This window comes from Tiliqua scincoides, chromosome 2 (genome assembly GCF_035046505.1).
Source record: "Tiliqua scincoides isolate rTilSci1 chromosome 2, rTilSci1.hap2, whole genome shotgun sequence".
In the NCBI taxonomy this organism is placed as follows: domain Eukaryota; kingdom Metazoa; phylum Chordata; class Lepidosauria; order Squamata; family Scincidae; genus Tiliqua; species Tiliqua scincoides.
Window position 1 is genome coordinate 220,036,830 of NC_089822.1, and position 27,788 is coordinate 220,064,617.

Sequence of the window (27,788 nt, forward strand, 5' to 3'; positions counted from 1 at the left end):
AATAATAATAATAATAATAAAAGTATTTAGATACTGCCTTTCTTGGTCATCAGATTTCTCCTTGGACTTTAATTCAAGGCGGTTTACATGGGCAGGCTGTTCTAAACCTCCCTAGGGATTTTTACAATCAAAGAAAGGTTCTGTCTTTCAAGAACCGCACAACATTTCAGATGGATCTTTTCTGGTCTGGTATCACTTCCGGCCTCCAGTTGCCTACCACACAGGCTGACAAGCAGCTCCTCCATCTCTCACTTGAAGGGCGGCCAAGACGCTTCTTCGCTCACACCAAAGAGCAGGTGGAATAACTTGGCTGTTGAACTGGCAACCTTTGGATGTTATCTTCAGGCTAACGGAGGCTCTACCCTCTAGACCAGACCTCCTGCCTTTATAATTATTTGTTATCACATTTTACACTGTAAAATTTCATTTTATAAGAATATAGAATATTGTTTTTATATCATAAATGTTAACACCATTAACACTATTTTTGCCTCTTTACACAGATGACATTTGACTCAAGGTTGAAATAGCATTTCTATTTCAACTAATATCCAATGGCATTTTTAGGAAAACTTTCAAAGAGGTAGCTGTGTTCTTTGTACAAAATACAATTGTCAATCAATGACAGTGGTACATATGCTGCAAATCTTTTTCTAGGAATAAACCATATTAAAAGTTTCTGGAATTAAAAATACCTTAGGTGATGGATAACTAGTTAGCCAAAGCCTGAAAGTGACGCTGCAAGTCTCGCTGTTAAATTCTTCACAGGTTTTCTCTAGCATTGGCATCCAGGAGACAGCCAGGTGGCAGTTTTGTAAACAAACCCAGGTCCCTTCCTCCATTCCTTCTCTAATCATTTTCGCTGCTATAGGACCTTGACCTTGGCCAAGTGAGATGGACTGAAACTTGTTTCCAACCATATTTTTGTCATTTGCAAATTTCAGAAGACCTGGTATGAAAGGTGTTAACACTTTAGAATTTGTTAGTTTGAAACAGATGACTACAAAATGCTATAGTTATTTGGAAACCCATCCTCTTTTCATTTAACAAGGCTGATCACTATCATCAGTTTTGGTAATTTTCTATATATTCGTATTTGTAAATATTGGTAAGCTTAGTAAGGGCTATTCTAAAGAGCTGCCTATTCTTTTTCTTTGTGCAAATTACAAACATCTTGCAAAGACCCATGACAATCAGATCTTTAGTTAGAAAAACTGACAGAGGCTCTTAGGCCCAATCATATCCCTTTCCAGTGCCCAGCAGTACAGCAGCTCTGAAATGGCCACTGCTGTATCCTGTGGGGCCAGGGAAGGTGCCAAAAGTCTCCTTGCAGGGGGTGGGGTTAGGGAACACTAGTTCCCTTACCCTGCATCAAGCACAACCAGCCCCAACGAGTCTACTTGGTTCTGTGCCAGCCCTTGACCTGGAGCAGAACCAAGGAGACCCATGTTGGGCGGCTTGGCTCTGGAGGGGCACAGGATCAGGAGGTAGCCTCTGCTGCTGTCCCTGTCCCCCTTCTGGGCCCAATCTGCCTGCTGGTCCTCCCTCCCTCCGCCCAGTTCCACCCGTCTTCCCCCGTCCACCCCACCCCAAAAAGCCTTCCTGCCAGGTGCTGGTCATCTGGGTCCTTCCAGCACTTAGGCCCAGTGGCGACTGGCACTGGCCTCTCTGCTGGCACCATGTGCTTCCCACTGGCGGCAAAGAGCCTTATAGTACTTTTGCAACAGTTGTTGCAGTGGTAGCACACTGACCAGCCACACAGCCCTGGCATAGGATCCAGATGCCCATTGCCATGGCTTCTAAAGGAGCGAAAAGAACCCTAACATTTGTTAACTTACTGGCCATGGGATCTGCTCCAGGAGACAGCACAAAGATTAGTGGGATGGTGGCATTTGAATCCAAGTAGCTTTTTGTTAGATCAAATGGTGGTGGTTCAACAAATTTCTTCCCAAGTTTGTCAGTCACAAAGGTGGTTATAGCTGGTGTAATCTGTTTTTTCAAAAAAGCAAACACCATAAGCCTAAAATAGGATTTTGTTGCAAAATACATTAGTGTTTAGCTCATTTCATGTATTCCAGACCACTCAACTAGAAAATATTCAGGTTCTTAAAAGAAATTAAATCCATAAATCAACAGTTGCAATTCTCCATAAACCATTTTTATAACAGCATTCCTTTTTACACATTTCAGAATCTTGTTTTCAACTGTTCATTGGTTCTGTATTTCCACTGAAAAATACATTCATTTTAAGTGGACAGCCATATTAAAAAAAAAATCAAAGAGAAATTATTTCTTTCTGCACCATATCAAACGTTATCAGGTACATGTGTCAATTGTAGTTCACTTACTTGTCAATGTAAGATAATGTTACGTTGTGAGAAAACTTTTAGCTTGATTTGCATTTTGATATCTTTCTCTGTAAATCCAGACTTACAATTCAGCACGATTACTAGTTTATTTGGTGGCATACACTGCTGCCACAACTCCTAACTGCCCCCAAGGCCAACTGACTACATGTAACAGTATTCATATTGTTGGAGTTGGTGCAACTCCTTCTGCTGTCCAGAAGGGGTCAAGCTATGACCCAGTGACTCTGACCTTTCCACCTGTTTTCTCTGTGATCCTTGAGGGGTGTGGCCCTAACCCTTTATCCTTCCCTTCTCCTCTGAGCACTTGTCCTCTGACCACGAGCCTGTTAAGATGCACACACCAGGGCTCTGATGCTCGGGCCATCTTGAGCACAAGGCATGCAGGGTGAGGCAGCTCCAGGGCCTTGCTACCTCTGATCCTAATCAGATGCTGTAAATATACGCTCAATGGAACTGTAAGTAAATAACTTTTTTGCAACTTTGACAAGCCATTGCCTCTTTGTCTTTTTTATTGATTAGCAGTCAGCCGGGTGAGGGAGGTTCCCTGGGGTGGTACCCAAAGGGGTGTCTTCTGCTTAAGCTACTCTGCTCCCCCCCCCAAAGAGGAAACTATTTTTAATTTCCTCCAACACATATGACTGTGATTTCTACTCCAAAGCATCCTTGGCAAAGAGAAATTTGCAGCAGAGATGTGACGCGCATGTAATTAACCATCGCCTCATTCATTGTTTTGCCAAAGCAACAACCCCCACCGGTGTTTTTTCCCCTACAAGATCGCAGCCAGGTGTTCATGAGGTCAATAACGTGAATCTAAGAACTTAGGGTGCAATCCTAACCCCTTATGTCAGTGCTTTCCAGCACTGGCATAGCAGTGCCAATGGGACATGTGCCGGATCCTGCAGCTGGGTCACTCATGGAGGCCTCCTCAAAGTAAGGGAATGTTTGTTCCCTTACCTCAGAGCTGCATTGCCCTTATGTCAGTGCTGGAAAGTGCAGGATTGCGCCCTTACAGCCCAATCCTGAGCTGCCTGGAGTGCCCAGGCTCGGCGGCTCTAAAAAGGGCTGCCACCGAATCCTGCACCTCCCGCGCTACTGTGGGAGGCTCCTCGGGAGAAGGGGACTTTTGTCCCATTCCCCCAAGTAAGGGAAGCAGCCCCACAATGGGGCTACTCACTTTATTCACGAGTAAAGGCGCTTGTGTAGGGTATGCAGCCCTCCATGAGTGCCCTGGATCCTGCGGAGCACAGCTCCGTGGATCCTCCTCCTGCCCTCCCCCCAGCACGCCTCCCACCCACCCCTTGGCACGTCTCCTCCCTGCCCCCGCTGGCCTCCCCCCGCCTCCCCCATGCTCCCGTCCATGCCCGCCTCCCGTTCTGCAGCCCAGCAGTCCAGGAGACCGCTGAGCCGCGGAACTTGGACCACCGCCCAGCGCTGGGGTAGCACCGGCAGAAACCTGGCGGTGAGCCCCACAAACATGCCTTATGGCATGTTTGCGACTGTGGCCAGCGGCACGGAGCTGTGCCGCCGAACACAGGATTGGGCTCTCAGTCAGAGAAAAGTAGCAGTGATGATTGCAGGACACCTCTTTTTACCTTGTCAGGTCTCAGGCACCGAAGGATGATCATCTTCTGTATTTCATTCAAGTTTATATTCCATGGGTTTGGTAAGGGATGAGTCTGGGGTTCTTTACTGTCGTAGATTGCAAGCCAGTCACTGGGTTTTGTAGCAAAATGATTCCTAGAAAAATGTAAACTGAAAGTTTAAGAGTTCAGCTTTCCACGCATAGTATAAAACTACTATGAGATTTCACGAAAATCATGCAAGATTTTGTGTGATCCAAGATAGCAGTGCCTGGGAGAGTAGAAAGGTCAGAGAGTTGTTATTCCTGTACTGGGGAGCTGCAGCCAATGGCCAGTATGTCAAGGGAGCTGTGGGTTGAAATGTTGGGGAACCACTGCAATAGCAGTTTATACATATAAAAAAGCAATCTGCCCCCCCCCCCAAATAGTAGTAACATCACAAAATATTTTCTGTTTACCTTAGTCCATTAAAAGCATGCATATCACTTGCACGACATATTTCATCCCATGTTTTATCTTGTATCCAAGATGGATCTGGATTCTTATATTTGCTCTTGAGGCCAACTCCTCCAGTTAATAAGAACATAAATTCTTGATGGTCTATTTCTTTCTTAGCCCTACATTAAAAAGCAAAGACCACATATTATTTTAGTTTGAAGACCAATAAGGTAACATAACCTCAAAACACCCCTGCTAACTAGTAAGAGGCACTTTTTCAAGTGGGTGCTCCTCTTTTATTCAGCAGGGGGAGAGTAACTGGCCCACCTCCCTCCAGCAGTGTCTTTTCTAGTGGCTGTCTGCTGGTGTTCTTTTGCATATTTTTAGATTGTGAGCCCTTTTGGAACAGGGAGCCATTAGTTATTTGATTTTGTTTTCTGTAAACCGCTTTGGGAACTTTTTGTTAAAAAGCAGTATATAAATTATTATTATTATTATTTATTATTATTATTAAGCCCCATTGACTCTAATGGGACTTACTTCTGAGTAGACACTCAGTATTGGGCTGAGTAGACATAGGATTGGGCTGTACCCTGTTAACTAGGTAAAGAAGCAATTTCTTAAGTGATAACCTCAAAAAAATCACTTACTGATGTTCCATTTACATCCTGTTTAGTGCAGCAGCTAATATGAATTCCTATGATGTAGTAGTTTGGGAGTTGGACTTAAACCTGGAAGAACCAGGTTCAAATCCCTGCTTAGCCATGAAGCTTCTGGAGTGACCCTGGGCCAGTCACTATCTTTCAGCCTCACCTACCTCACAGCATTGTTGTGAGGACAAAAGGAGGGAAGACACCATGGACACCACCCTGAGCTCCTTGGAGGAAGGGGGGTATAAAATACTAAGGTTAGTACGTGTATAGTATACAGCGAGCATTGCTTAGCAATGTTCCGCTCAACAATGGGCTGATATATGACAGTCTGTCATTGGTCTGGCAGAACAGTGCTAAGCTCCTTACCTTTGGTTTGGTAGTGCTGGTGGTGCTCATTATGAGGTCCCAGAGGCCACAAACATACTCTGTCTGTGGGCCTCGAACCTCAGGAAGCTACTTCTGGTTTTCAGAAGCCACTTTTGGTTTGCTTCCAAAAACTGGAAACAGCTTATGGAGGCTTCTGAGGGCCATTCTGAGGCCTGCAGAGGCTGATGGAGTGGGTGCATGGTTCAGCAGAGGCCTCCTAACAAGTACCACCAGCACAAGGGTAAGGTATTTGTACACTTAACAACGGGTTTTCTTAACGATGCATTCCCATCGTTAATTGACATGCAACTGTATATAGTTATCAAATATAGGTAGTATATGTTAGGATATATAACAGATGTTCACAAACTTACTGGAGTCACAGTGCCCTGGCCTTGTCTTTCAGCTCTCCTGGGAGCTGCCATCTTGGATCGCACAAAATCTTGTGCAATTTTCGCAAAATCTCATGAGAATTGTGTAAGATCTCAGTCAATACAAGATGGTGATGTCCAGGAAAGCCAGGAAGATGGGCGAAACCATCTAGTGCAATCCAAGATGATGGGGCTCTGGGAGAACTAGAAGAAAGCTGCTGCTTTCCTAATTTATAAGATACTTCAACATTAATTTTTTTTTTTTAGTTAAGGAAAGGACTAAGGAAGCAGCCTCTTACATCAGGAGATTACAGCACAGTAAAAATGAAAACAACAGCTTATCCTTCTCAAACAGGGAACGGCAGACATTGCAATACAAATTGTATGTGAAATGGTCATTGAGATATCGTAGCCGTTTTTCCAAAATTTTGGACTTGTTGCTGTAAAAGAAAAGAATATATATATAGTTTTAGCCAGAAAATGTTGATCTATTTAATCAGAAAATATTGATGAAGTCTCTGAATATACAAAGAACAAAATGTAACATGAAAACTTGCTCTAGTTGCTTGATTACCAAATAGAACTCATCTGGATATCAAACATACTGTACTTATATTTGCAGCAGAAAATGTTTGTAAGCTAAAAATCATGTAAGCAATTATTTTCAGAAATAAGAACTGTACGTTCAAGAACATACAAAGTGGCCTCAATACTCTAAAACAGGGGTCTCCAAACCCCGACCTGGGGGCCAGATGCGGCCAGCAGCAAGCGTCTTTCTGGCCCACGGCCAACCTCTTGTCCCCTGAAAGCCTCTGGCCCACTCAACTGAACATGACCAGAACTGTGCTCTGTGTCTGGAGGGTGATCTGAGGGCCAGAGAGGTTGAATGAATGAGCCCATTCATTCATTTATTCACTCATCTAAATTCCATTTCTAATTTATTTATTTAAATTTTATATTTAAATTTTTTTTCCAGCCCTCAGCACCATGTCAGTTATTTAATGGGGCCCTCTGGCTGAAAAGTTTGGAGACCCCTGCTCTAAAACACAACAGAATTTGGAGACATGGGACTCAAAAATTGCTCACCTGTCATGAATAGAGTTGATGTAAAGGTTCACAAACCAACTGAGAGAATACTGGTACATAGGATCAATATTAGCCAGGTCAGCAATACTAAAGAACAACACCGATGAATGCTTTGCAATGGGTCTGTAACCTTCTCGAGATTGTGCAATTTTAATTTCAGTTTTTTCTGCAATCTAAAGAAAATGCTTTCTTTAACATAGAGTAATGAAAGGTGTTCTTCCATTATTAACAGTAATAAACTGGTGCACTAACAGCCCAATCCTATGAGGGCCTCATGCTGCCAGAACTTTCAAGTTAGCTAGGCAGGGCAATGTCTTTACAGTTGTCTCAAACAATGACATGCCATTCAGCATGGCTGGGCCACCAGTGTCAGTGTCAGTGGCAGCAGGCCAGTGGCCAGCCCACAACTTCCAACACCAGTAAGTCAGCACAGGGGGTGAGCAGAATAAGGAGGAGACCGGGGAGAGGAGGAAGACAAATTGAAGCCAGGAAGGGGTTGCTATTGGTGGACATTTTGCCAACACAGCTTAGATGAATGCTGCTACAGTGGGAAAGACCATTCAAAGTCAACTTCATGCTGTGGCATCGAACAAATCTTAAAATCAATTGTTTACTTTGAAATCATCTGTTCACTCATGCAGAAGAGGATTTCAAACAACATTCAGTAGAGGACAACACATTTGCCTGAAGTACCCTGTGGCAAGGATGGGAACTCAAGTCAGCTGATTGGAGTCCAAGTTGCAAAAACACGTTTTTTGCTGACTCACACGAGCAAGTCACATGTGGCTTGACTTGAGTCAGGTCACAAGTCTCTGCCTCCCCGTGACTCAATTCGAAAACGAGTCATAACAGGGGCACTTTCTGGGTCACCCGAAGGGGTTTCACGACTTGAAAAGACTTGAGTCACAAGTCTTTTTGATACACGTGTCAGGCATAGGAAAAGAAACAGAGCTAGTGCCGGGGTGTGTATGTGTTGGAGTTCTCTTTAAACACTCCCATGCTGTCCCATCCCATCTGTAAACAAGGCAAGAAGGGGTGGGACGGATTCTGTGAGAGCAAGTTCAGAAGTGGCAAGATGGAGGAAGATTATGCGCAATATCTGCAAGGTTTACCAGGATGACACAATCTTTTGCAGCTGTCCTCAGAAGTAGTCCCTTTGCCGCTGGTCATTCAATGGGGCTTCCTCCTCCCAAGTACCAACAAAGCTCACAGGAGCCATGCGATTGGAAAGCGTGAACTTTATAAACCTCCCCCCTTTCTCCGCCAGAAAGGGAAGTTCCAGCCAGGAGGCAGGAAATGATTAATGTTTTGCTTTTGCATCCAGCAGGAGTGGGGGAGGTGGGAGCAGGCTCTCTTGACCATATCTGAAGGAACCAATGATCATTAGATGAATGATGGGTGGTCTGATTTTTCTTTTTAGGTGAGGTAGGACAGAAGGAGAAGCCAAAGAGGGTTCTTGCCTTAGAATTGGATGGAGAAGCCCAGGGAGGGGAATAAAGGAGGTGGGGAAGGGGGGGTTCATAGTAATCATGCTTTCCAACCGCATGGCTCCTCTGGGCTCCACTGTTCCTTGGGAGGAGGAAGCCTCATTGAATGAAAGGTGCAAATGGGACTACTTCTGGGTAGAGCTGCAAAGGACTGGGTCATACTGGTAAATCTCCTATCTGCTGTATGTGACCTTCATCCCTCTTGCTGCTTCTGCCCCACTCTCACACAGTCCATCCTATCCCTGACCGGCCTTGTTTACAGATGGGATGGGGACATCAGGGGAGTATTAAAGGAGAACTCTGACACACATGCAGCCGCACACGTACCCTGCTGCAGTTCCGTTTCTTTTCCGCAGAGCTGTGGTTAGCTTTTTAAAGGGCAAGGCTCATTTCTAAAGTTTTTTTGAGTCGTGAAAATGCTCTGGGCAACTTGGAAGTCCGCCCATTAGGACTTGTTTTTGTCTTGAGTCACAGGGGTTGAAGACTGCTGACTCAACTCGAGTCAAGCCATTGTAGACACTTCCATCCTTGTCTTGCACAGGATACCACTTAGTCTATACACTGTGGCAGTGTCTACCTTCAGAATCAGCGTGCCAGCCATTTTATACTACTATTGCTTACAAATTCTGAAATTGCTTACCTGTTGTTTCTTGGTAATTTCATTTGACATTACTTTGGCAGAATCCAAGATTGTAATTGCACTTTCATCTTCTAAAATATTCCCTTCAGAAGACTGTAATGTTTCTAAAATTTTATTTTCTATATCTTTTAGGTGTTTCTTATTGGCAGCTGATTGAAGGATAAGAAGGTTTCTTTCTTCTTCTAATTCCGGTCTAAAAACATATATACAATATTAATAACTACTACTACATTACTTAAAGTAGAATATGTTATTGTGCTATACTAAATTATTGTAATAATTTTAACTGTGTGATTCACTGACTGTCTGCAAAGAAAACACACTTCTTTCTTCATTAACCCTTCAAGTTTAGAATGCGAATCAATGAAAATTGTATACATCATTAGAGAGGCACAAAAATGGTTTTCAGTTGTTAGACCGATGCATTTTGGGAATAAACTGAATTTCATTTGTTTCTCAAACTTCCTTGCAGAGCATGAATTCTTACCTCTCTTTTGCAACAACAATACCTAGAAGTTGGTCTTCAAGACCTTCTGGAGTAATCATGAAGTTGAGTAAAGACACCTTTGTTGCAAGTTCAGGCAGATAATGTGGATTTCTTAGTTTGGTGGTAATATAAAATTTGAAATCAAAGGAAAATTCAATAATTGTTTCACCAAGTCGAATGCAATCCATGCCCCCTAGAGTTGAAAACACAAATATGTATTTATTTTTCCTGTGTGCACAAGCAAATAGTTTTGCATCAAGAGCCAGCAAACATTAAAATCTGGCAGCAACAATATTTAAGTACATGACAGACATGCTATGTAAAAGGCATACTAAGGAGTTCATAGTGAAGCATCCTAAAACGTTTTAAAAGAGCTTGGGCTTATTTTCATTCAAAGAATGAAAGAGTTGGGCTTATTTTCATTCAAAGGGGACTAAACAAGACAATTTTCTTTTTATAAGATTTCTTAATATAATTACATGTCAAGTGCCAGTGGTTGGGTGAATTGAGTTTTCCTGTGATCAGGACTCAGAGATCTGAGTTTAGGTGCCAAATATATGCCTACTCTCTTCCATCATGAAAAATGCTCTGCTGTTCACATGGCCAACCTGGACCCTGTCCAGCAGCAACAAGGAGGAGGAAGCAAGTGTTTCTCTATTGCTTGCAGGTAATCTAAAAACAACTGGTATATCTTCTGGTGGTATAGTATTCATAATATGCTCCCTTCTTTTTCTCTCAGCTATTTCAATGGTGTCCTACACTTGAAGATTCAAGACAAACTATTTGGGTGGGGACTTCTGCAAGAACCTGTGGCAAGCTCCTGAAGGTTTTTTCCTCTTAAAATTCTTCTCTCTCATTGCTACAACACTAAGGGCCTGAGAGCCCAATCCTGTGGTCCGCGCTGCGCCTCCACGGCGCAGACTACAGTCACAAACATGCTGTAAGGTACGTTTGTGGGGATTACTGCCGGGCTCCTGCCGGAGCTGGCTCAGCTCCAGCCAGTGCTGAGCCAGCGTGCAGCGGGCGCCCGCGTTTTGTGGCTTGGCGGTCTCTGTGACCGCCAGGCAGCAGAACGGGAAATGGGGGCATGGTCGGAGGTGCGGGGGAGGCATTCCAGGGAGGGGGGAGTGTGGTCGAGGGTGTGGGGAGGTGTGGTTGAGGGCGTGGGGAGGCGTTCCCAGAGGCGGAGGAGAGGCAGGTCCATGGAGCCAAGCTCCGCAGGATCCATGGCACTTGGGCAGGGCTGCTTGCCCTACAGGAGTGCCTTCACTTTAGTGGCGACCAAACAGTTGCTGCTAAAGTGAGTACTCCCATTGCGGGACTGCTTCCCTTACTCTGGGGAAGGGGATGAACATCCCTTGTGTGGGAGGCTCTGGATCCAGTGGGAGCCCTTTGTGGAGCCACCAGGTCCCGCAGCTCCAGGGAGCTCAGGATTGGGCTGTAAGTAAACATTATGCAGAATGTGTAATGTGGCCCTGGCTTTGGATGATTTTGTAAATAGCATTCCAAAACCACAGGACAGTAGGCAGTACCATTTTGCCCCAGTGCAAATTCAATTGTGCCCCCGGTGCACTATTTTTGAAGGGGAGGGGGGAATCTTCAATTGGTCTGCTATCAGGATTGGAACTGCAGTGAAGGTAAAGTACTCAAGCCTCCAAATTTCCCACTGCAGTTTCATCCCATTTCAATCCTAGTATAAGATTTAGAACTGATGTTTGAAACTATGCTGATATCATCGTCAGTGATGAAGTGGGCGGTTCTTTTAGAGTAGAAGATCTTCAGCCAGTCTTGATTAACAACTACTTAGCATGTATAAAATTTCAATGGAAATCATGCCTATGAGTGGGAGGAGGAGACAGCCCTGAAAATTTTTGACTGATTTTGGATGAATTACATCAGTAGCTAAAAAGAGAGGCTTGCTTTCATTTTGCTTTGGTTCTTGCTAGTCCAGCACTGCTCAAACTGCTGAGCTTAGTGTGCTTGGAATGCACTCCCCGTCCAGATTGCATCTGGGCATTCTGCGTGGCTGTCATGTGATGTCTTCCCTGTTCAGAGGACAGGGATGCTCTGGGCAGTCATGTGGTCTGCCTGGAGTCCCAGAATGCCATGTGAAAGGACATCTGGGCAGACATGACTACCCAAGCGTCTCTGTCCTCAAACAGGGAGGACATTGAATGGCAGCAGCATGGAACCAAAAGGTCTGCTCTTCAGGTGGATGGATCTACGCAGATGCCGGATCTGGCCCCCGGACCATGGTTTGCCGCATATACATATACAGCATATACAGAGCAGTCCTTATTATCCACAGGGATTCCGTTCCGGAAGTTGTAACTTTTAGAAGTTGTGGGTTTCAGCCCTCAGAAGCACTTGGAAGGGCCTCTGGACCCAACTGGAGGGTTCAGAGGGCTAGCCAGAACCCATGGGTATTCAAATCTGCAGGTACTGAACACGTATGTGGATGTGGAGGGCCACCTGAATATATATAGCTTTTTGCATTGAAACCTATCATAGTATGGCACTGCATATACATGATTTTATGGAACAAAACAAGCATTTTCACATTACCTTCCTTTGATGCTAGGCAGCAGTATTTATGGAATAAAAGAAAAGTATAAGATAAACCATTCAAGAAGTACCAAAGTGCATAGCTTAGAACTTATAACTTTATTGTACCTTGTTTAAAAGTTTGTTTAAGCAGCAGAGGTTCCAGTGAAGGATCTATGTCTTCTCCAACATTTTCTAGCAGAAGTGGAGTTCCAAACTGAATGCAATTTTCTAGAGTTCTCATGTAGTCTGTGTCTGTGAACTTTATAACACTCAATCTGTTCTCTTTTTCACAATTTTTTATCCATTTATTTGCTTGACCCTGGGGGTCAATCATTAATGGCCTACAACATAATACCAGGATTGTTTTAAAGGATGAACACTTAACAATCTATCATTTACTGTTGCAACCTGTCTTTTAAAATCCATAACAGTTTTGCCAATGGAAGTCAAACAGAATGTTATAACAGAATCCACGGGTCAAATATATAAATCACATTTCTCCAGATTCACAATCTGAACTGCTACTGTAAATAAACAAAAACACTAGATTATGACAACTCCTGAAATATACCTGTTCTATAAATATACTTCCTATCAATACTGCAGCCAATGTAGGTGTAAAAATAGCCATCTTAAATGTCAAGCCTACCAAGGCCAAGATTTAGGTTCCGAGGCACCGCTATATTTTGTACGTGGAATGCATACAGAAACCAGTTTTCACCTATTTCTTTTCTCACAATGAATTTGCAAATTCACATTGTTTCACCAGACATGACAACTTTGCTAATGAGATTCATTTGATAAACTGAAGCACTGGATGAATTCTAGAGGTCATCCTTAATTTACATAAGCTCATTACATCACTAGAAATAAAAAGACTTTCTTGGTAAGAAAGTAAGTTTATCATGCATATCGAGTTATGTGCAGATGTTCTAAAACACTGTGTACCAACATGTGGTCAGGGAGGTAGTGTATAGTGGTAAACAAATACGCATCTGTGTTCTGAAGACCTGCCCTCCTGACCATGAGTAAGTTAGCCTGCATCTTACACAAGGGTTAGGTTTAAAGATTGGCACTCAAAGCCAAATTCACTGTAGTATTCAGTATTCCGTAAATACTGTAGTAGAGCCAACCATGTACCATCTCTTTAAGAACTAAAATCACAGTATGAGAGATGTGTAGGAACTGAGATGACTGAGGAAATGGCAATTTCATCCTTTCATTTCAGAAGTCGAATGGTGGGCAGAATCACCTACACTATTTGAACTGTTGTTTTTCTCTCTTTATTTGGGGGGGGGGGAGGCGGGGATGAGTGCATATACTTTAATTTCTGAGGTGTTCCAGGAACCAAGGCCTCCTTGGCAACCAAGGTGCTATTAAGATGACCTGTGCCTTCAGTTGCCATATCTGCTGAAGGACATGAACAGGAGTGCCCCTTCTTACTAATGGAGGAGTGCTCCTTCCTACTGATGAGGAATGCCCTCTTCCTCTAACTAAGAAAGAAAGAAGCATTTAAAATAAAGCTTAAGTAATTTTAAGGACAATTTTGACACTCTCATCTTAAAAATACCAAAGAATAGAAATGACCAGAAGTATAAACACTATCAGTCAGAGCTATTGGTACAGAAAGCTTATTTTTGCAAAATATTAGGTTTTGATTACCTACCAGCGTCTAGCGTTGTCCACAATCACACCATTGTCTATAGAAAAGAGGTCTGTTGGAAGCCCTGCTATATTCCAGGCTCTGATTTTTATTGGATCACCAAGCGTCTTATTCAGAGAGAAATTCTCAGAACAAGGAATATTTTTAATCTGTAACAAAAGACCATGTTTTGTTGTGTTTCTCAACAGCAAATATGAGTTAATTCTTTAAAAAAAAATAGCTTGTGGTGAACCATAGAACAGGCAATGGTAGGGAAGGAAAGGATCCAATGCGCAATGCGCCAGGATAGTGTAGTGATCCAGGAGCTGGATGTAGACCTGGAAGATCCAGGTTAAAATTCCCACTTGGCCATGAAGCTTCCTGGGTCACCTTGGGCCAGTCACTATCTTCCAGCCTCACCTACCTCACAGGGTTGTGAGGAAAAGAGGAGGGGAGCAACTACATACACCACCCTGAGCTCCTTGGAGAAAGGGCAGCATAAAAATGTGAAAAATAAAATAAATAACAGAAAGATCTCTCACAATTCACATAAGCCAGTTATCAGATTCTCTTTCTATGCTACTTTGTGTGCTGGGATTGGTTTATTTCTGATTAAGTTATAGCCAAATCAACACCTGAAATGCCATAATACAATTTGAGAAGATGCACATGCAAATGTGTTCCGAGTATGTTTCCAGGAACTGAAAAGAGATCTATACATGCAGACTTGTATGCTGCTGAGAAACCTTTCACATTCTGTGCAAAGGTGTACTACCCTTGCACTTCTACTGATTTACTGGCATCTAAACCAGAGGAAGAAGTGAGAGGCAGAAGCTCAGATTTTGTTTTCCATTACAGTGGGTCCTCTGTATCAGTGAATTTGGTTCCTGCAGATTCCACCATCTACTGAAGCTGAACCTTAGCCTCAGAGATGCATCTGGGACACAACCAGAAGCCACTTCCAGTTGTGTCTGGGAGGGGTTCTGATGTGCAGGGAGGCCCTTGGCCCACTCCATAGGCCTTCCCCTGCCTCAGAATACCTCCCTGAAATGACTGAAAGCTACTTCCAGTTCGTGGACATGATTTCCGGTCAATGTTCTGAGGCTGGAGAAGATCTGTGGAGTGGGTTGTGAGCCTCCTCATGCCTCAGAACACCTCCCGGACATGAATGGAAATTACCGGTCAAAACCAGAAGTGGCTTCTGGCCATGTCACAGAGGTGTTTTGAGGAGGTGGGGTAACCCATGGACCCAATGTGAGTAATTGCGAAACTACACCGCCCGCCCCCCCGCCACGGATTCCAGCTTCCACAGATTTTGGTATCCAAAGTAGGTCCTAGATACTTAGTGTCTACTATACATTGTACATTCTTAAAGAGTATTAAAATGTATTAGCTCAGTAATATATAATAATAACATCCAGAACCATAATCAACAAAATATTTTGCTGCATATGTTTTGAAATGTATCTTTTGACAGGGAGAATAGTAGCAGAGTACTGTACTTTGCATCTCTGAAGACAAAAAATAATTGCTTCAATTTATACTACCTTACACAATTTGCTCCAGTCCTTAGTACACTCTTGTCGATAGCCAGCAGTGAAAGCACCCAGATAAGCTATCACTCCTGCTGATACCAGAACATCTCCTGTCAAGTTATCATAAGTGTTTTGAAGATCATCTGCAGCATGAGACCATCTAGAGGAAAGCACAGAGTTAAATTACAGTACTCTGAGAGAAGGCCAGGCCAGGGAGTTCTCATCATCAGGTCCTGGTAAAAGTTTTATGCTTTGCCTCAGATAATTCTGCTTTTTATGTTCTGAAGCATTTTTATTTTGTAATACTGCAAACCATCTTGGGTGCCTTGGTAATGGCGGAAAGGTGGTATATAAATGCAACAAACAAATTAGGACAGGACTATTACTTATAGAATACTTCATCAAAATTGATTCTTGCTCCTTGTTTTATGGGAGTTAATAAGTCAGAATTTAAGATGGTAGTTGTGTCTTATAAGAAAATCATAGTCATATGTAATTTCACAGTTAAAATATTGTGTTGGCACATTTTTATCTCATGCAACCTTAACTTTCCATTTTAAGACGTTTGTGCATTTTACTGAAAGGATTTTAGATTTTTGTGTGGCAATGTTAAAAAAAACCTGTGCCCTCTTCTGTTTAGTAGTGCTTGCTCAAATGAGGACAAAGTTATCTTTCTCTGACCTTGATTTTTCTCCACCAAGTCCTCCAATCAGCTTTTCTGCCCTTTCTAGCTTTTTAGCACATAAATCCACTTGAAATTCTAAGCGAGCTTTTTCTTCAGTTTTCTCAAGAAAGGTTTGTTGCAATGCTTCCAAACGATCTTCAACTGCTTGAAGTTCAGCTCTCTTCTGATTTAGTAATGCCATAGTCTGCGCTAAAGACTGCTGTGCCTCTGCTAACCGAGCTTTCTTTGGAGCAACCACCTAATCAATTACATTTAAAGAACAAATACATGAAATGAAATAAGTAGATACCTAAACATAAAACATCTCTGTACCTCCTATTCAACAGGTTCCAGAAAGTGTTTCTGGGGAACTCCTGTTCGGCATCCTGGGCTTTGGCATATAGGGTTCCATCCCCACCATTCCATTCCCCACGGTTCCATCTCATGGCTTTATGTCCTACTTGTGTGTTTTACAAAGAGAGCTGGATGCTGGACCAGATTCTTAATACTGTTTTTCACATAGCACCAAAAGATGGTCAACAATCCCACCTTTGCTACTGACTGTCTGTCTGTCTGTCTGTCTGTCTGTCTGTCTGTCTGTCTGTCTGTCTGTCTGTCTGTCTGAATACTTTCACATAGCACCAAAAGAAGGTCAACAATCCCACCTTTGCTACTCTATCATACACTTCCATTGCCATAATCCATCTACATAAACCTTCTGCTGCCGAGGATGCTTTAGCCACTTTAGGTGGATCAAACTCAGGATTAGTCAGGTATTCAGCACGAATCTTCTGCATCACAGATACCTGTATGAAAAATCATTACATACATTTGAAAATTGTGCTTACACATTGAATTCAGTTTTTTTGACTACTATGAATAATCCTCATAATATTACTGTACTTCAGGAGCTGTTCTCATTAGCATGCAATTCTTTCCCGCCCCCCCACCATTACTCATAGGCTATCTTAGAATGATTTTTTGCAAATGGGAAATTGAGAAAGTATTTGATAGAGAGAGCTGGTAGGTAGGAGGGAAGTCTGCTTAACCACACCCTGTGCCTGTTTCATCTCTACAAAAGCTCTCGAGCCTATTTTTACTCTAGGCAAGCATACTTTCAGTTTCAGAGACCAGCGGAAGAAAAATATCAGGGAGCAGCTGAAGAGAAAAACTGGCAGGTTAGGGTTATCCCTAGAGTTAACCAGGTTGTAGATTATCCCCTTCAAATGTCCCCTCTGCTCTCGAATTAGCATTGTTTTCATATGTTAACATATGTTTTCAAGCATCATGTTGCCCTTGTAATGCATAGCTCCAACTTGAGCAAGTCAATCCTTTTTTAACCATAGTGATCCCATGGCTACTGCATTCTGTCCCTTTCTAGAAAAGCCACTTCCTTGTTGTTTAAAGCAAGCTAAACTTTCCTCCAGACAGCCACGAAAATGTAGATAGTTGCCTATAGTTGCCTATAGCTACAATAATGCGACACTACTTTCTGGGAACCACATGTATGGCTCTCTCATCTAAAAGCTACTAGCTTTTTAAGGTTAAATGGAATACAAATTCAGTATCGCTACCTGTAATTTTATCACTTTACATTTATTATTGGAAAAATGAACAAAAACTTACTGGAATGTTGTCCTTGTCATACTCTCTTAGATCTTTTAGGAAATTCATGTCACCCAAAAGCTTTTTGCTAGGCCCCCAGTAGTCTAAAATCTATGAAGAACATTATAAAAACACTACTTAAAACATTAAATTTTAGAACAGAAAATTTAGGTTTTAGGTTAATTAGGTTTTCTAATTAACATATATTTATACACACTTATTAAAGATGACAGAAGTCAGCAGATGAAAACATGTAGAGTACAAAATAATTATAACTTTCCCTACACTACAGACGCGATACCTAACCCATCCTCAGTGTTCTGATCTGGGCCAAAAGGTTGAATGGCCATGTCCCAGTTCCATCTCCGGGGGTGTATCCTACAGTTTGAAATGGCACCACTACGACATGATGCCTTCACTACTGTCACAGCAAGATGACCCAATAGGAAACCATGACCAATTTATCAAAAGCCACTGCAGTGGCATCACTAGGGTTTGTGACACCAGGAGGTCAGTGTGTCACTCCCATGATGGACCTCCTCCCATGCAGTAGGTGGGGCAATGCCCCAGGTGATGGGTGTGGTGATGTACCATTGCTCCGCCCCACTGGTTTTCTGGCTATACTTTTTGATAGAACACAGATATTTCAAAGTGGTTTTTTCATTGCATTCTGCTGTAAATTATACATCGAATGGTATACAACCATTACTAACACCTTATTAGTTCCATGCTGTGTCAATATTAACATCACATTGACCGTTTGAACACTCAGTCTCATTGGTCCATTTTGAATTAAGGAAATGTACTTTTTTGTTACATAAGACAGTTGGGTTTTTGTTTTTCGGCCATAACTTTTGATAGAATGGAGATATTTCACTCTGGTTTTTTTTATTTCATTCTGCTGTAAATTATGCATTGAATGGTATATAACGTGATGATATTATTCCTACAAACCATGATTTTAGCTATTTTGGTCACTAGTGGTGTCATCTCTCCATGCTGATACCTAGTGTAGTCCACACCTGCCACTCCTGCCTAGTGACACTACTGAGCCACTAAAAGGCCTAGCAGAAACAATAGGAATGCATTCCCTCTGTCTAGCTCCTGGTCTAGGTCATCTCCCAGTACAACTCAGAGAGACGGCAACTGTTACAAAATCAGTTCAGAACGCATATGGATAAGAGTCAAGATAACCACTATTTTCCAGGCAAGCCTTGAGTGGGGTCACCACATCCCTCTTGAAACCTTCTCCTAAAACAGAAAATTAGGGAGCAATAATTTTCTAGGATGGCTGAGTCTAAGGAGGGTTTCTTAATCAGTGATTTGCAATTGTTCATTTTAAAGTTGCTGGCATTTTGTCCTCTTCCAAAGAAGCAATCACTGTATTTGCTACCCAAATGGCCAAGCCCTCTTCAACCTGTTAGAAAGCAGCTAGGGAAGGCAAGGATCAAGAGAACAACTGATCAGCCCAAACCCTCCAAGCAACATGTCCACATCCTCAACCTGAACGAGCTGAAATCTATCCATAATATCAGGACATAATAAGCAAGTACCGCAAGCCCATTAACTGGACATGGAATTGTGGACCACATATACTGGTCCAGCCTTGTTATACACAGATTTGACTCAACACGAATGGCCCCTGCAAATGAGAAGGAATGCGCTGATTTCTGGAGAAGAGGAAAAATGCACCCCTTTAAAATCACAGTTTAAAAAACTGTTTTTTACTGTTGCAGAGAGACAGTCGTGCAAGTGATTACAGGTATAACCTAAGTACCCACAGATTTTTCTATCTCAAAGTTGATAAGAAGGGCCCTTTAAATTAAAGGAAAACAGTCATTTAATAATGCCAGAGAGGGCAGTCAGCTGACAATCCATCAATCATTCTCTCTGCAGGCTTCACTAGTCCCTTCCCCCTGAGTACATGAAGTAAGGCTAAAAGGCAGCGATTATCACCTTCTGCATTCTTTCCCCCTTGCTGGGGCTCCTGCTGAAGGGAGGGATTGCTGCCGCCTAGTGAAGCCTAGTGAAGCCAGTCTCTCTGGAGAGAGACTGGTGGCCTCTGTGTGCATTTCAAAAGGTCAGCAAGCTTGTTTTTAAATCACCAGAGCAAAGAGACTTTGGTTTTTAAATTGATTTGCTATAGTGCGTTTTTTGCCATCAACGTGGGTTCTTGGAACAGAATCCTTGCAAATAATGAGACTCAACCTGTATGCAGTATCTGCTAGTGCCCAATGACTTATAGTGCACTTGCATTACTACTAAACCAACTTAGGTTGTCACGCCAGGAACAGTCATTACCATCAGATGAAGTTAGGTTTATGCAGGGCTTTTCAAACTGGGGTGCTGCGACACCCCAGCCTGAGGGCCCTGGCCCCTGCTCCATTAAGAGGTGAGGGCAGGGGGGAGGCTGTGAGCAATCCCCAGGATTGCATTGCTAAGGGGGCTGCAGGGACTGGAATGTACTCACCAGTCCCTGCAGCAGCCTCCCGGGGATGTGGAGAGCCCTGCACAACTATCTGCAGGGCTCCCCAGCCTGCTAAAAGTGAAAGGGCAGCAATTGCACTCCACTTCTGGTTTTGCAGAGGCAGAGCAGAGCTCCCTGAGAGTTTGAGAACCACTGGATTTATGCGTAAAATTGAGATGCAGCATCAGTTTAAGGAAGGACTCAACCATGAAGGTGATCTGGACTTCCCCAAGGTACCAGACAGCCAAGGGAAAACAAAGTGGACAAATATTTCTACATTTACTGCAGCTGTCAAGGGTACAATCAGCTTATTTCCTTGATGAAAATTAAGAACTTCTGCAAAACACAATTTCAAAGTTCTCTATAGAATCCTCACAGAAACCTGAACTTATTATAATTTATTTTTATATCCCATCAGCAATCCAATCCACAGTCTTTCTGCAGCTTCACACATTATAATGCCGCTGTACAAATCTATGGTTAGGCCACACCTGGAGTATTGTGTCTAGTTCTGGTCACCACATCTCAAAAAGGACATAGTGGAAATGGAAAAGGTGCAAAAGAGAGCGACTAAGATGATTACGGGGCTGGGGCACCTTCCTTATGAGGAAAGGCTACGGCGTTTGGGCCTCTTCAGCCTAGAAAAGAGACGCCTGAGGGGAGACATGATTGAGACATACAAAATTATGCAGGGGATGGACAGAGTGGATAGGGAGATGCTCTTTACACTCTCACATAACACCAGAACCAGGGGACATCCACTAAAATTGAGTGTTGGGAGGGTTAGGACAGACAAAAGAAAATATTTCTTTACTCAGCATGTGGTTGGTCTGTGGAACTCCTTGCCACAGGATGTGGTGATGGCGTCTGGCTTGGACGCCTTTAAAAGGGGATTGGACAAGTTTCTGGAGGAAAAATCCATTACAGGTTACAAGCCATGATGTGCATGTACAACCTCCTGATTTTAGAAATGGGCTATGTCAGAATGCCAGATGCAAGGGAGGGCACCAGAATGAGGTCTCTTGTTATCAGGTGTGCTCCCTGGGGCATTTGGTGGGCCGCTGTGAGATACAGGAAGCTGAACTAGATCGGCCTATGGCCTGATCCACTGGGGCTGTTCTTATGTTCTTATTATTAATGAAGTTCATGTTAATTTCATGGGGAACTGTATATATTTCTATCATGTTGGGGAAAAAATTTTTTTTAAGTCCTCAAGATAAGTTTTCTATATTAAAAAGCCTTTCCAGTTAGAAATGCATAGCTTTACCATTAACTTTTTTTACCTTGCCTCCAATCCCTGAAGGATCTGCAACTTTTTCAGGTTTTATATCCTTCATGACGCAGATAGCAGCCATAACAAGTTTAACACCAGAAGGTGGATTCTTCATTGATTTCACAATTGTGATATCTGCAGGCTGAAATAAAATAGTTTGATTTATGATACAGCATGTATTTCCTGAAAATATACTAAAGCACTCATATATTAAAACAATCAGTCCAGTATTCATATCATAAGGGGGAAGTGCACAGGAACATTGTGCAACTAAACCATAGCTAGTATTAATGCTATTTTTAAGCTAATACTTTGATAAATGTTTGGTTAGAGTTGTCTAAACATTAAGAATTAGGTTAGAACATGAAGCTGGAACCTATTAAAATGCATGGTCCAATTAATTACTTTAGGTTCAAATAAGGAAGCATGAGCAGACAAAGGGCTAAAACACTTCACAGTTGCTGATATGTTAAGAGGAATCATATGGAAACATTCCCTTTGAAAATGCAAGAAGCAAAGAAAGTGTTAAATCAGATTTCCTCAGGATTAAAAAAAATGAAACTCACACATAGTTTTCTCCACTCAGACTTGCTAAAGAGAGACTGAAGAGAGAGAAGAATGCTGCTGGAGTGAAGAAGAAAAGGGTGGAATACAAGAGATCTAGTTAACTATATCCCCCTTTAAAAAAGAGTTAAGATAAACAGCACAATCCTAACTAAATCCCCTTGCAGCAATGCAGTGGCATCAGTGCAGTTTCCACTGCATCCCACAGAGGAGTTTTGGCTGCTGGAGATCTCCTCATGGTAAGGGCACATTTGTTATCTTGCTCCAGGGTAAGCCCCAGCAGCCACTATGGTCCACTCAGAGCTGTGCCAGCTTGATTGCTGGCATGTGTTGGTTTATGAAGGTGGATCAGGCCCAGAAAGAGGGTCAGGATTCAGTGTGTGCCATCACTCCCAAACCCATCCTTCCCAGGCCTGAGCCACTCTCCTCCCGTTCTGCCCACCCTCTGCCCTCTCCCCACCCTGTTCTACCTGCTGCTCAGCCATAACTGCTCTGGCAGGTCTTTGGCCATCTGTCGACTCGCAGGAGGCCACTCTGGCCTCCCCGCCAGCAGCCCGGCAATGCATGTCAAAAGATGCTGCTTTGTGACTGCTGTAAAGCAGCCTCCACTGCCACGACACAAGGTGCGCTGGTGCCTGGTTGGCATAGAATTGGGGCTAAAATATAGTAATACTGTATTCCCATTGTATTTTTTAGTCATCAGAATAATTTTTAGAACAATTATTTGCTTTTGATACACTTTCTCAGTACAATGTTTCTATTTCCATTCTCTTCTTCAGCATCTTCCTTGTCAGCTCCATCAATCTATCTGTGCACTAACAAAACGATATTTAGTTCCCTTCTATTTCAGGCCACTCTTAGCTTGCTTCTACACACACTTATTATAGGCTGCGTCCGGGCATCCATGGGGTTTCTGTTTCCAGAACCCCCGTGGATGCCAAAAATTGCATTAAATGAAATCCATTTACTTAGAAGGGCCCTTTAAATTAAAGGGAAAACATCCCTTTTGAAAACTGAAACAACTGTTCTAAGACCCTGAAGGGGAAGAGAGAGAGAGAGAGAGAGAGAGAGAGAGAGAGAGACACACACACACACACACACACACACACACACGGACTGCCTGCCTGCCTGCCTGCCTGCCTGCCTGCTGCTCTCCTGCATTAAATGGTGAGACTGTTTTTAAAAGAGATGCTTTTCTATTAATTTAAAGGGCACTTCTCATTGCAATGAGATAAAACAGCTTGTGAAAAAATGTGTGTATAATTAGTTTATACCTGAACATTCATTTAACTTGCCTTCAGGGTGTCAAGGGCTGACAGTGCTGCTTCTAAGGCCGGAATGGCCTCTGCAAGGTCACTCTCACATTCATTCTTCAGTGCCTGGGCTTCAGCTGCTTTTTCAGTTGCAATCCCTTCATCCACTTTTACAGTTTTACTTTTTGCTTCAACTTCTGCGGACTCTTTTTCAATGATCTAAAAAAAAAAATAAAGGAACCTGAAATGATGACATACAATACATGATGCATACAATAGTTGCAGAGTCCATCCACTCTTCGCCCACAACAGGAGAGGAAACTGAGCGCTTTCCACATGCGCTGCCTCCGACGCATCCTCGGCATCACCTGGCAGGACAAAGTTCCAAACAACACAGTCCTGGAACGTGCTGGAATCCCTAGCATGTATTCACTGCTGAAACAGAGACGCCTGCGTTGGCTTGGTCATGTCGTGAGAATGGATGATGGCCGGATCCCAAAGGATCTCCTCTATGGAGAACTCGTGCAAGGAAAGCGCCCTACAGGTAGACCACAGCTGCGATACAAGGACATCTGCAAGAGGGATCTGAAGGCCTTAGGGATGGACCTCAACAAGTGGGAAACCCTGGCCTCTGAGCGGCCCGCTTGGAGGCAGGCTGTGCAGCATGGCCTTTCCCAGTTTGAAGAGACACTTTGCCAACAGTCTGAGGCTAAGAGGCAAAGAAGGAAGGCCCATAGCCAGGGAGACAGACCAGGGACAGACTGCACTTGCTCCCGGTGTGGAAGGGATTGTCACTCCCGGATTGGCCTTTTCAGCCACACTAGATGCTGTGCCAGAACCACCTTTCAGAGCGCGATACCATAGTCTTTCGAGACTGAAGGTTGCCAATACAAATACAATAGTTGCAGCATTTATTCATTCCTGCATTCATTAAGAAAATGCAGTTATTTTTGAAAAGATGAATTGACATGCTAATAAATGATTTTATGCCAGAAGCAGGTGGTGTCTTGGAAGATGGCATTTCACCACTGTTCAATATCCATAAAGTTCAATATCCACAATTTGGTGAACTGTTGCCTAATCAGCACTCTTGCTGCAGATTTTCTTATAATCAATAAAATTGTGGCTCATTTAAATTCTAGCCTATGTTGTTTCTTCTTTACCTGTGTACACACACAGCTGCGAAAAGCATGCAATGGCAGTAGATATAACAGGTGGTGCTATGCACTGAAGCCGTAGTGAGAAGTAGAAAGAAGGCGATAACGCCAAGGTTATACAGCAGTTGTAAAGACACTATAGTAACTGGATTGTAGGTGCAAGGAGTAGAACACAGCCAAGGGCAGGGATGATTGGAAAGAGTGCTGACATCAAAGACAAGGCTCTCATCTGATAACTCACACACATGCCCAACTGGGACACAAAGGTGCACGGTACACAGTCAGCATCCAGATAAAATTGTTCCCCATCTGCCACTCAATCACACAACCACTGTGGGTGTTGGCTTTGATCCCCTCCAATGGATTTTTTGTTTTTGTTCAGTCTGTAACACAGTCAAGACTTGGTGAGGGAAAGTTCCTTGAATTACTCATTGTATTGGTACAAGGAGATGAATTTAACAGTACGTGGTAATGGTACCAATAAATAGCTGTGCAAACACACTCACCACCAGTTTCTAAAATGGAATGTGAACTGGAAAGTTATTTTTTTTTTGTAGAAAAAGATCTGTCATAGATTAAACACAGAAATTCTTATAAAAGACAAGGAAGCATTTTTCATGAAAAAAATTGTGACAATTTAAATTTGGGGTAGGGAGAAATGAATCATCACTTTTAATTAACATTGTTTAGCTACTGACCTGAACAGATTTTACTTTCTCCATTAACTTTTTACTGAATTTCAATATAACTTACTTCAGTTCCATTGAAAAATATCGTTTTTATTTTTCTTTAACCCATGTAGTGCACTGCAGCAACTATACATACAGTTAGGATCAGGAACTCTACCTTCATCATAGTTGCATTGTCCACTTTAGCCTGTTCCAATTTAGGCTGCAGATCAACTAGTTCTTGCTTCATCTCACCAACCTAAAACCAACAGTAGTTGTACACAAGCTATTTAATAACCAACAATTTGAAAGCTATTTAAAATACAGCAATTTGAAAATTAAAACACTTAAATCTACCAGTAAATCAATTTTTTTGTAAATTTGCAAGTGGATTTTAATTTGTTACAGTGCCTGAGAGAACCTTACAACATAATTTATTTTTCACATTTTTATTCCACACTTCCTCCATGGAGCTCGGTGTGGTGTACATAGTTCCTTCCCTCCCTCTGTCCTACAGCCTTGTGAGGTAGGTGGCACTGAGAGGCAGTGATTGGCCCAAGGTCACCCAGGTAACTTCATGGCTGAGTGGGGAATAGAACCTCAAACTTCCAGGTCTAAGTCCAACTCCCAAATCACTACACCATCCTGTCAACATTAGTGATAGCAACATGTAGTTTAAGAATTAAAATGAAGACTACAGAACACAGAATTAAAATAAAAGGGGGAAGACAGTAAGTTATTGCATTTTGAAGGACTAGAGAAAGCTAGTTAGCAGCCCTCAAACTATGGCAACAGTTGAACTTTTAAATCTAACTTACCTGAGACTCAGCAAAAGCTAGTTTGTCCAAGCCATTAGTATATCTTTTTTTTGCCTTCATCACAGCATCTCGCTTCTGAGTCAAAAGTTGTTGGAAAGAAGCAATAAGTTCAAGGTAAGAAGTAGGAGTAACATAATTATGCCGTCCCAACTGTTGCAAAAATCTGTGATATGAGAAAATAGTCTTCAATTATAACTCAAAAAGAATGTCCTAGTTGTTTAATTAAAATATAACTCATATTTTAGCAGAATATTCCTTTAATACCACAGGTTGCTTATGCTGCTAAAGGCTTTTCTAGACAGTGTTTAGAGCAACAAATGTGCAGTTGTAACCCATTTAGTAGGCACTGTCCAGATGTCTTTTCTCCCCTTTAATTTGTAGGACTCCAGCTTCACTTCAGATCATGCCTGCTATTCATTATTTGTGGGGTAGATATCACTCTTTTGTTTCTGAAGGAGACTTTGCACAGTGGTCATATAGTTTTTACACAACAAAATCTCTTTGGGAGATACGTTCACTAACCATCAGAAATCATTCTAATAACAAGCGTGCTCACTAGCTATTAGCCTGATCTGCAATTCATTTAAGGGTGCAATCCTACCTTGCGCTGGAACAGGCAAGCCAAGAGGCTTGCGCTGTATCCAGTGCAGGACAGGGGCCCAAGGCAGCTCAGCCAGAAGCAAGGGGAAACTTCTTCCCTCATCTCCAGATAAGGAGCCTTTGCCCCAATGGGTCACCTCAGACTTGTGCCATCTCCTGAGGCACAGCCAGGCCGAGGAAGCTGGCACGGAGGCTTGTGTCAGCCTCCACAGGCCAGCGCACCATTGAGTGCCAGCCTGGCCTCCTCCCAAGGAGAAGCAAATGTGCTGTAAGTAACTTAGGCTGCAATTCTAACCACACTTCCCTGAGACTAAGACCCACTGAATAAAATAGGACTTACTTCTGAGTAGACCTGGTTAGGATTGTGCCCTTAGTGGTTCCCAAACCATGGGTCAGGACCCACCAGCAGGTCATGAGCCAATGTTTGGTGGGCTGCAAAAAGTTTTTGAAATATTAAACACACACACACACAACTTTTCAAGCACCCTTGCCCAGTTTGCAAAAGAAAATTGTTAGCTGGAATGCTAACCTGTGGTTGAGGTAATCTTCATACCCCCAAATTAAAACGTTACACTTTCCTATGCCATAGATCATGTGTGAGCCCAGTTTCAGCCTTTTGTCTGGTCTGGAAGTTCCTAACTGCACATCTTGCTCTCTGGCTTAGCCTTCTGGGTACCCTAGAACCCTGGAATGACTATAAAAGTTTTGGGTAACAACCCTTGAACTTCATTTCTAGGAAGAGTCTGGCAAATCTCTACACACATATACTATCTGTAAGGTCTGTAGCAGCCTCAGGAGCACAGGGCCTCAATTATTATTAAATAAAACTGTATTAATTATTATTAATAAATAAAATATCACTTCTTTCTAGATTTCTTTTTTGTCTAGCAGGTTGTCTAGTGGGTCTGTTATTTTTAAAAGTAGGTACCAGTACTAAAACGTTTGGTAAGCACTGGTTTAACCCGTACCTCTGTGCCATTTTCCCAATTTCAGTTGCACGTTAAGCTAACTGCACTGCAGGGGAAAATATAGAGGTACCATATAGTTGTGTTTACATGTTTTTAAATGACAAGTGAGATCATGTTCACATTGCCCATGTTGTTTCTTGTTCAAACTATAATGAGGTTACTATTCACAGAATATTTACTCCAGGTAAGTCCTATCTATATGAATGAGATAATTCAAAGCAGAATGAGATACTCCAGTGTTATTACTGAAAATATTCTCCATTTTTTCCTCTCTCAAACTTAAGCTTTTGGTAGAAGAATTTTTTTCATCTTATTTATGGTCACTAATGCTCTTCCCTTCTAGTGATTCTCCCATATTTTTATTAGACTGCTTTATCAACATAAAAAGATAACCTTTCAGAAAGCGATAGCACAGAAGTATGGAAGTGTTTGCAGATAGGAACAACTTCATGACGCTCATTTTCTGTGAGCTGAAGCCTTTCCAAGAACTTAATAGCCACACGTTCAAGAGCATCTTCAGGCCATGGCTGAAAACATAAGAACATGAACT

General features: G+C 42.5%; 1 protein-coding gene and 1 long non-coding RNA gene across 3 annotated transcripts in view; one reads left to right on the forward strand and one right to left on the reverse strand.

The window, feature by feature from the left end:
* Nucleotides 1–27,788, reverse strand: part of DNAH12 (dynein axonemal heavy chain 12) — a 122,565-nt gene that overhangs the window by 13,572 nt on the left and 81,205 nt on the right. Inside the window, exons 46-64 of the mRNA XM_066618473.1 lie at nt 27,632–27,765; nt 25,671–25,833; nt 25,031–25,111; nt 23,070–23,246; nt 21,221–21,352; nt 17,492–17,581; nt 16,531–16,671; nt 15,883–16,124; nt 15,214–15,361; nt 13,691–13,836; nt 12,151–12,365; nt 9,478–9,670; nt 8,991–9,183; nt 6,864–7,036; nt 6,077–6,217; nt 4,408–4,566; nt 3,962–4,106; nt 1,839–1,989; nt 696–949 (exon numbers count right to left, since the gene is read on the reverse strand). Coding sequence (XP_066474570.1) covers nt 696–949; nt 1,839–1,989; nt 3,962–4,106; nt 4,408–4,566; nt 6,077–6,217; nt 6,864–7,036; nt 8,991–9,183; nt 9,478–9,670; nt 12,151–12,365; nt 13,691–13,836; nt 15,214–15,361; nt 15,883–16,124; nt 16,531–16,671; nt 17,492–17,581; nt 21,221–21,352; nt 23,070–23,246; nt 25,031–25,111; nt 25,671–25,833; nt 27,632–27,765 — 3,078 coding nt within the window. The remainder of the gene's footprint in view (nt 1–695; nt 950–1,838; nt 1,990–3,961; nt 4,107–4,407; nt 4,567–6,076; nt 6,218–6,863; nt 7,037–8,990; nt 9,184–9,477; nt 9,671–12,150; nt 12,366–13,690; nt 13,837–15,213; nt 15,362–15,882; nt 16,125–16,530; nt 16,672–17,491; nt 17,582–21,220; nt 21,353–23,069; nt 23,247–25,030; nt 25,112–25,670; nt 25,834–27,631; nt 27,766–27,788) is intronic.
* The window catches only part of LOC136642183 (uncharacterized), a 62,232-nt gene continuing 57,332 nt past the window's right edge, over nt 22,889–27,788 (forward strand). For both annotated transcript variants that reach the window (XR_010793972.1, XR_010793973.1), the window contains exon 1: nt 22,889–22,941. This is a non-coding gene — a long non-coding RNA (uncharacterized lncRNA). The remainder of the gene's footprint in view (nt 22,942–27,788) is intronic.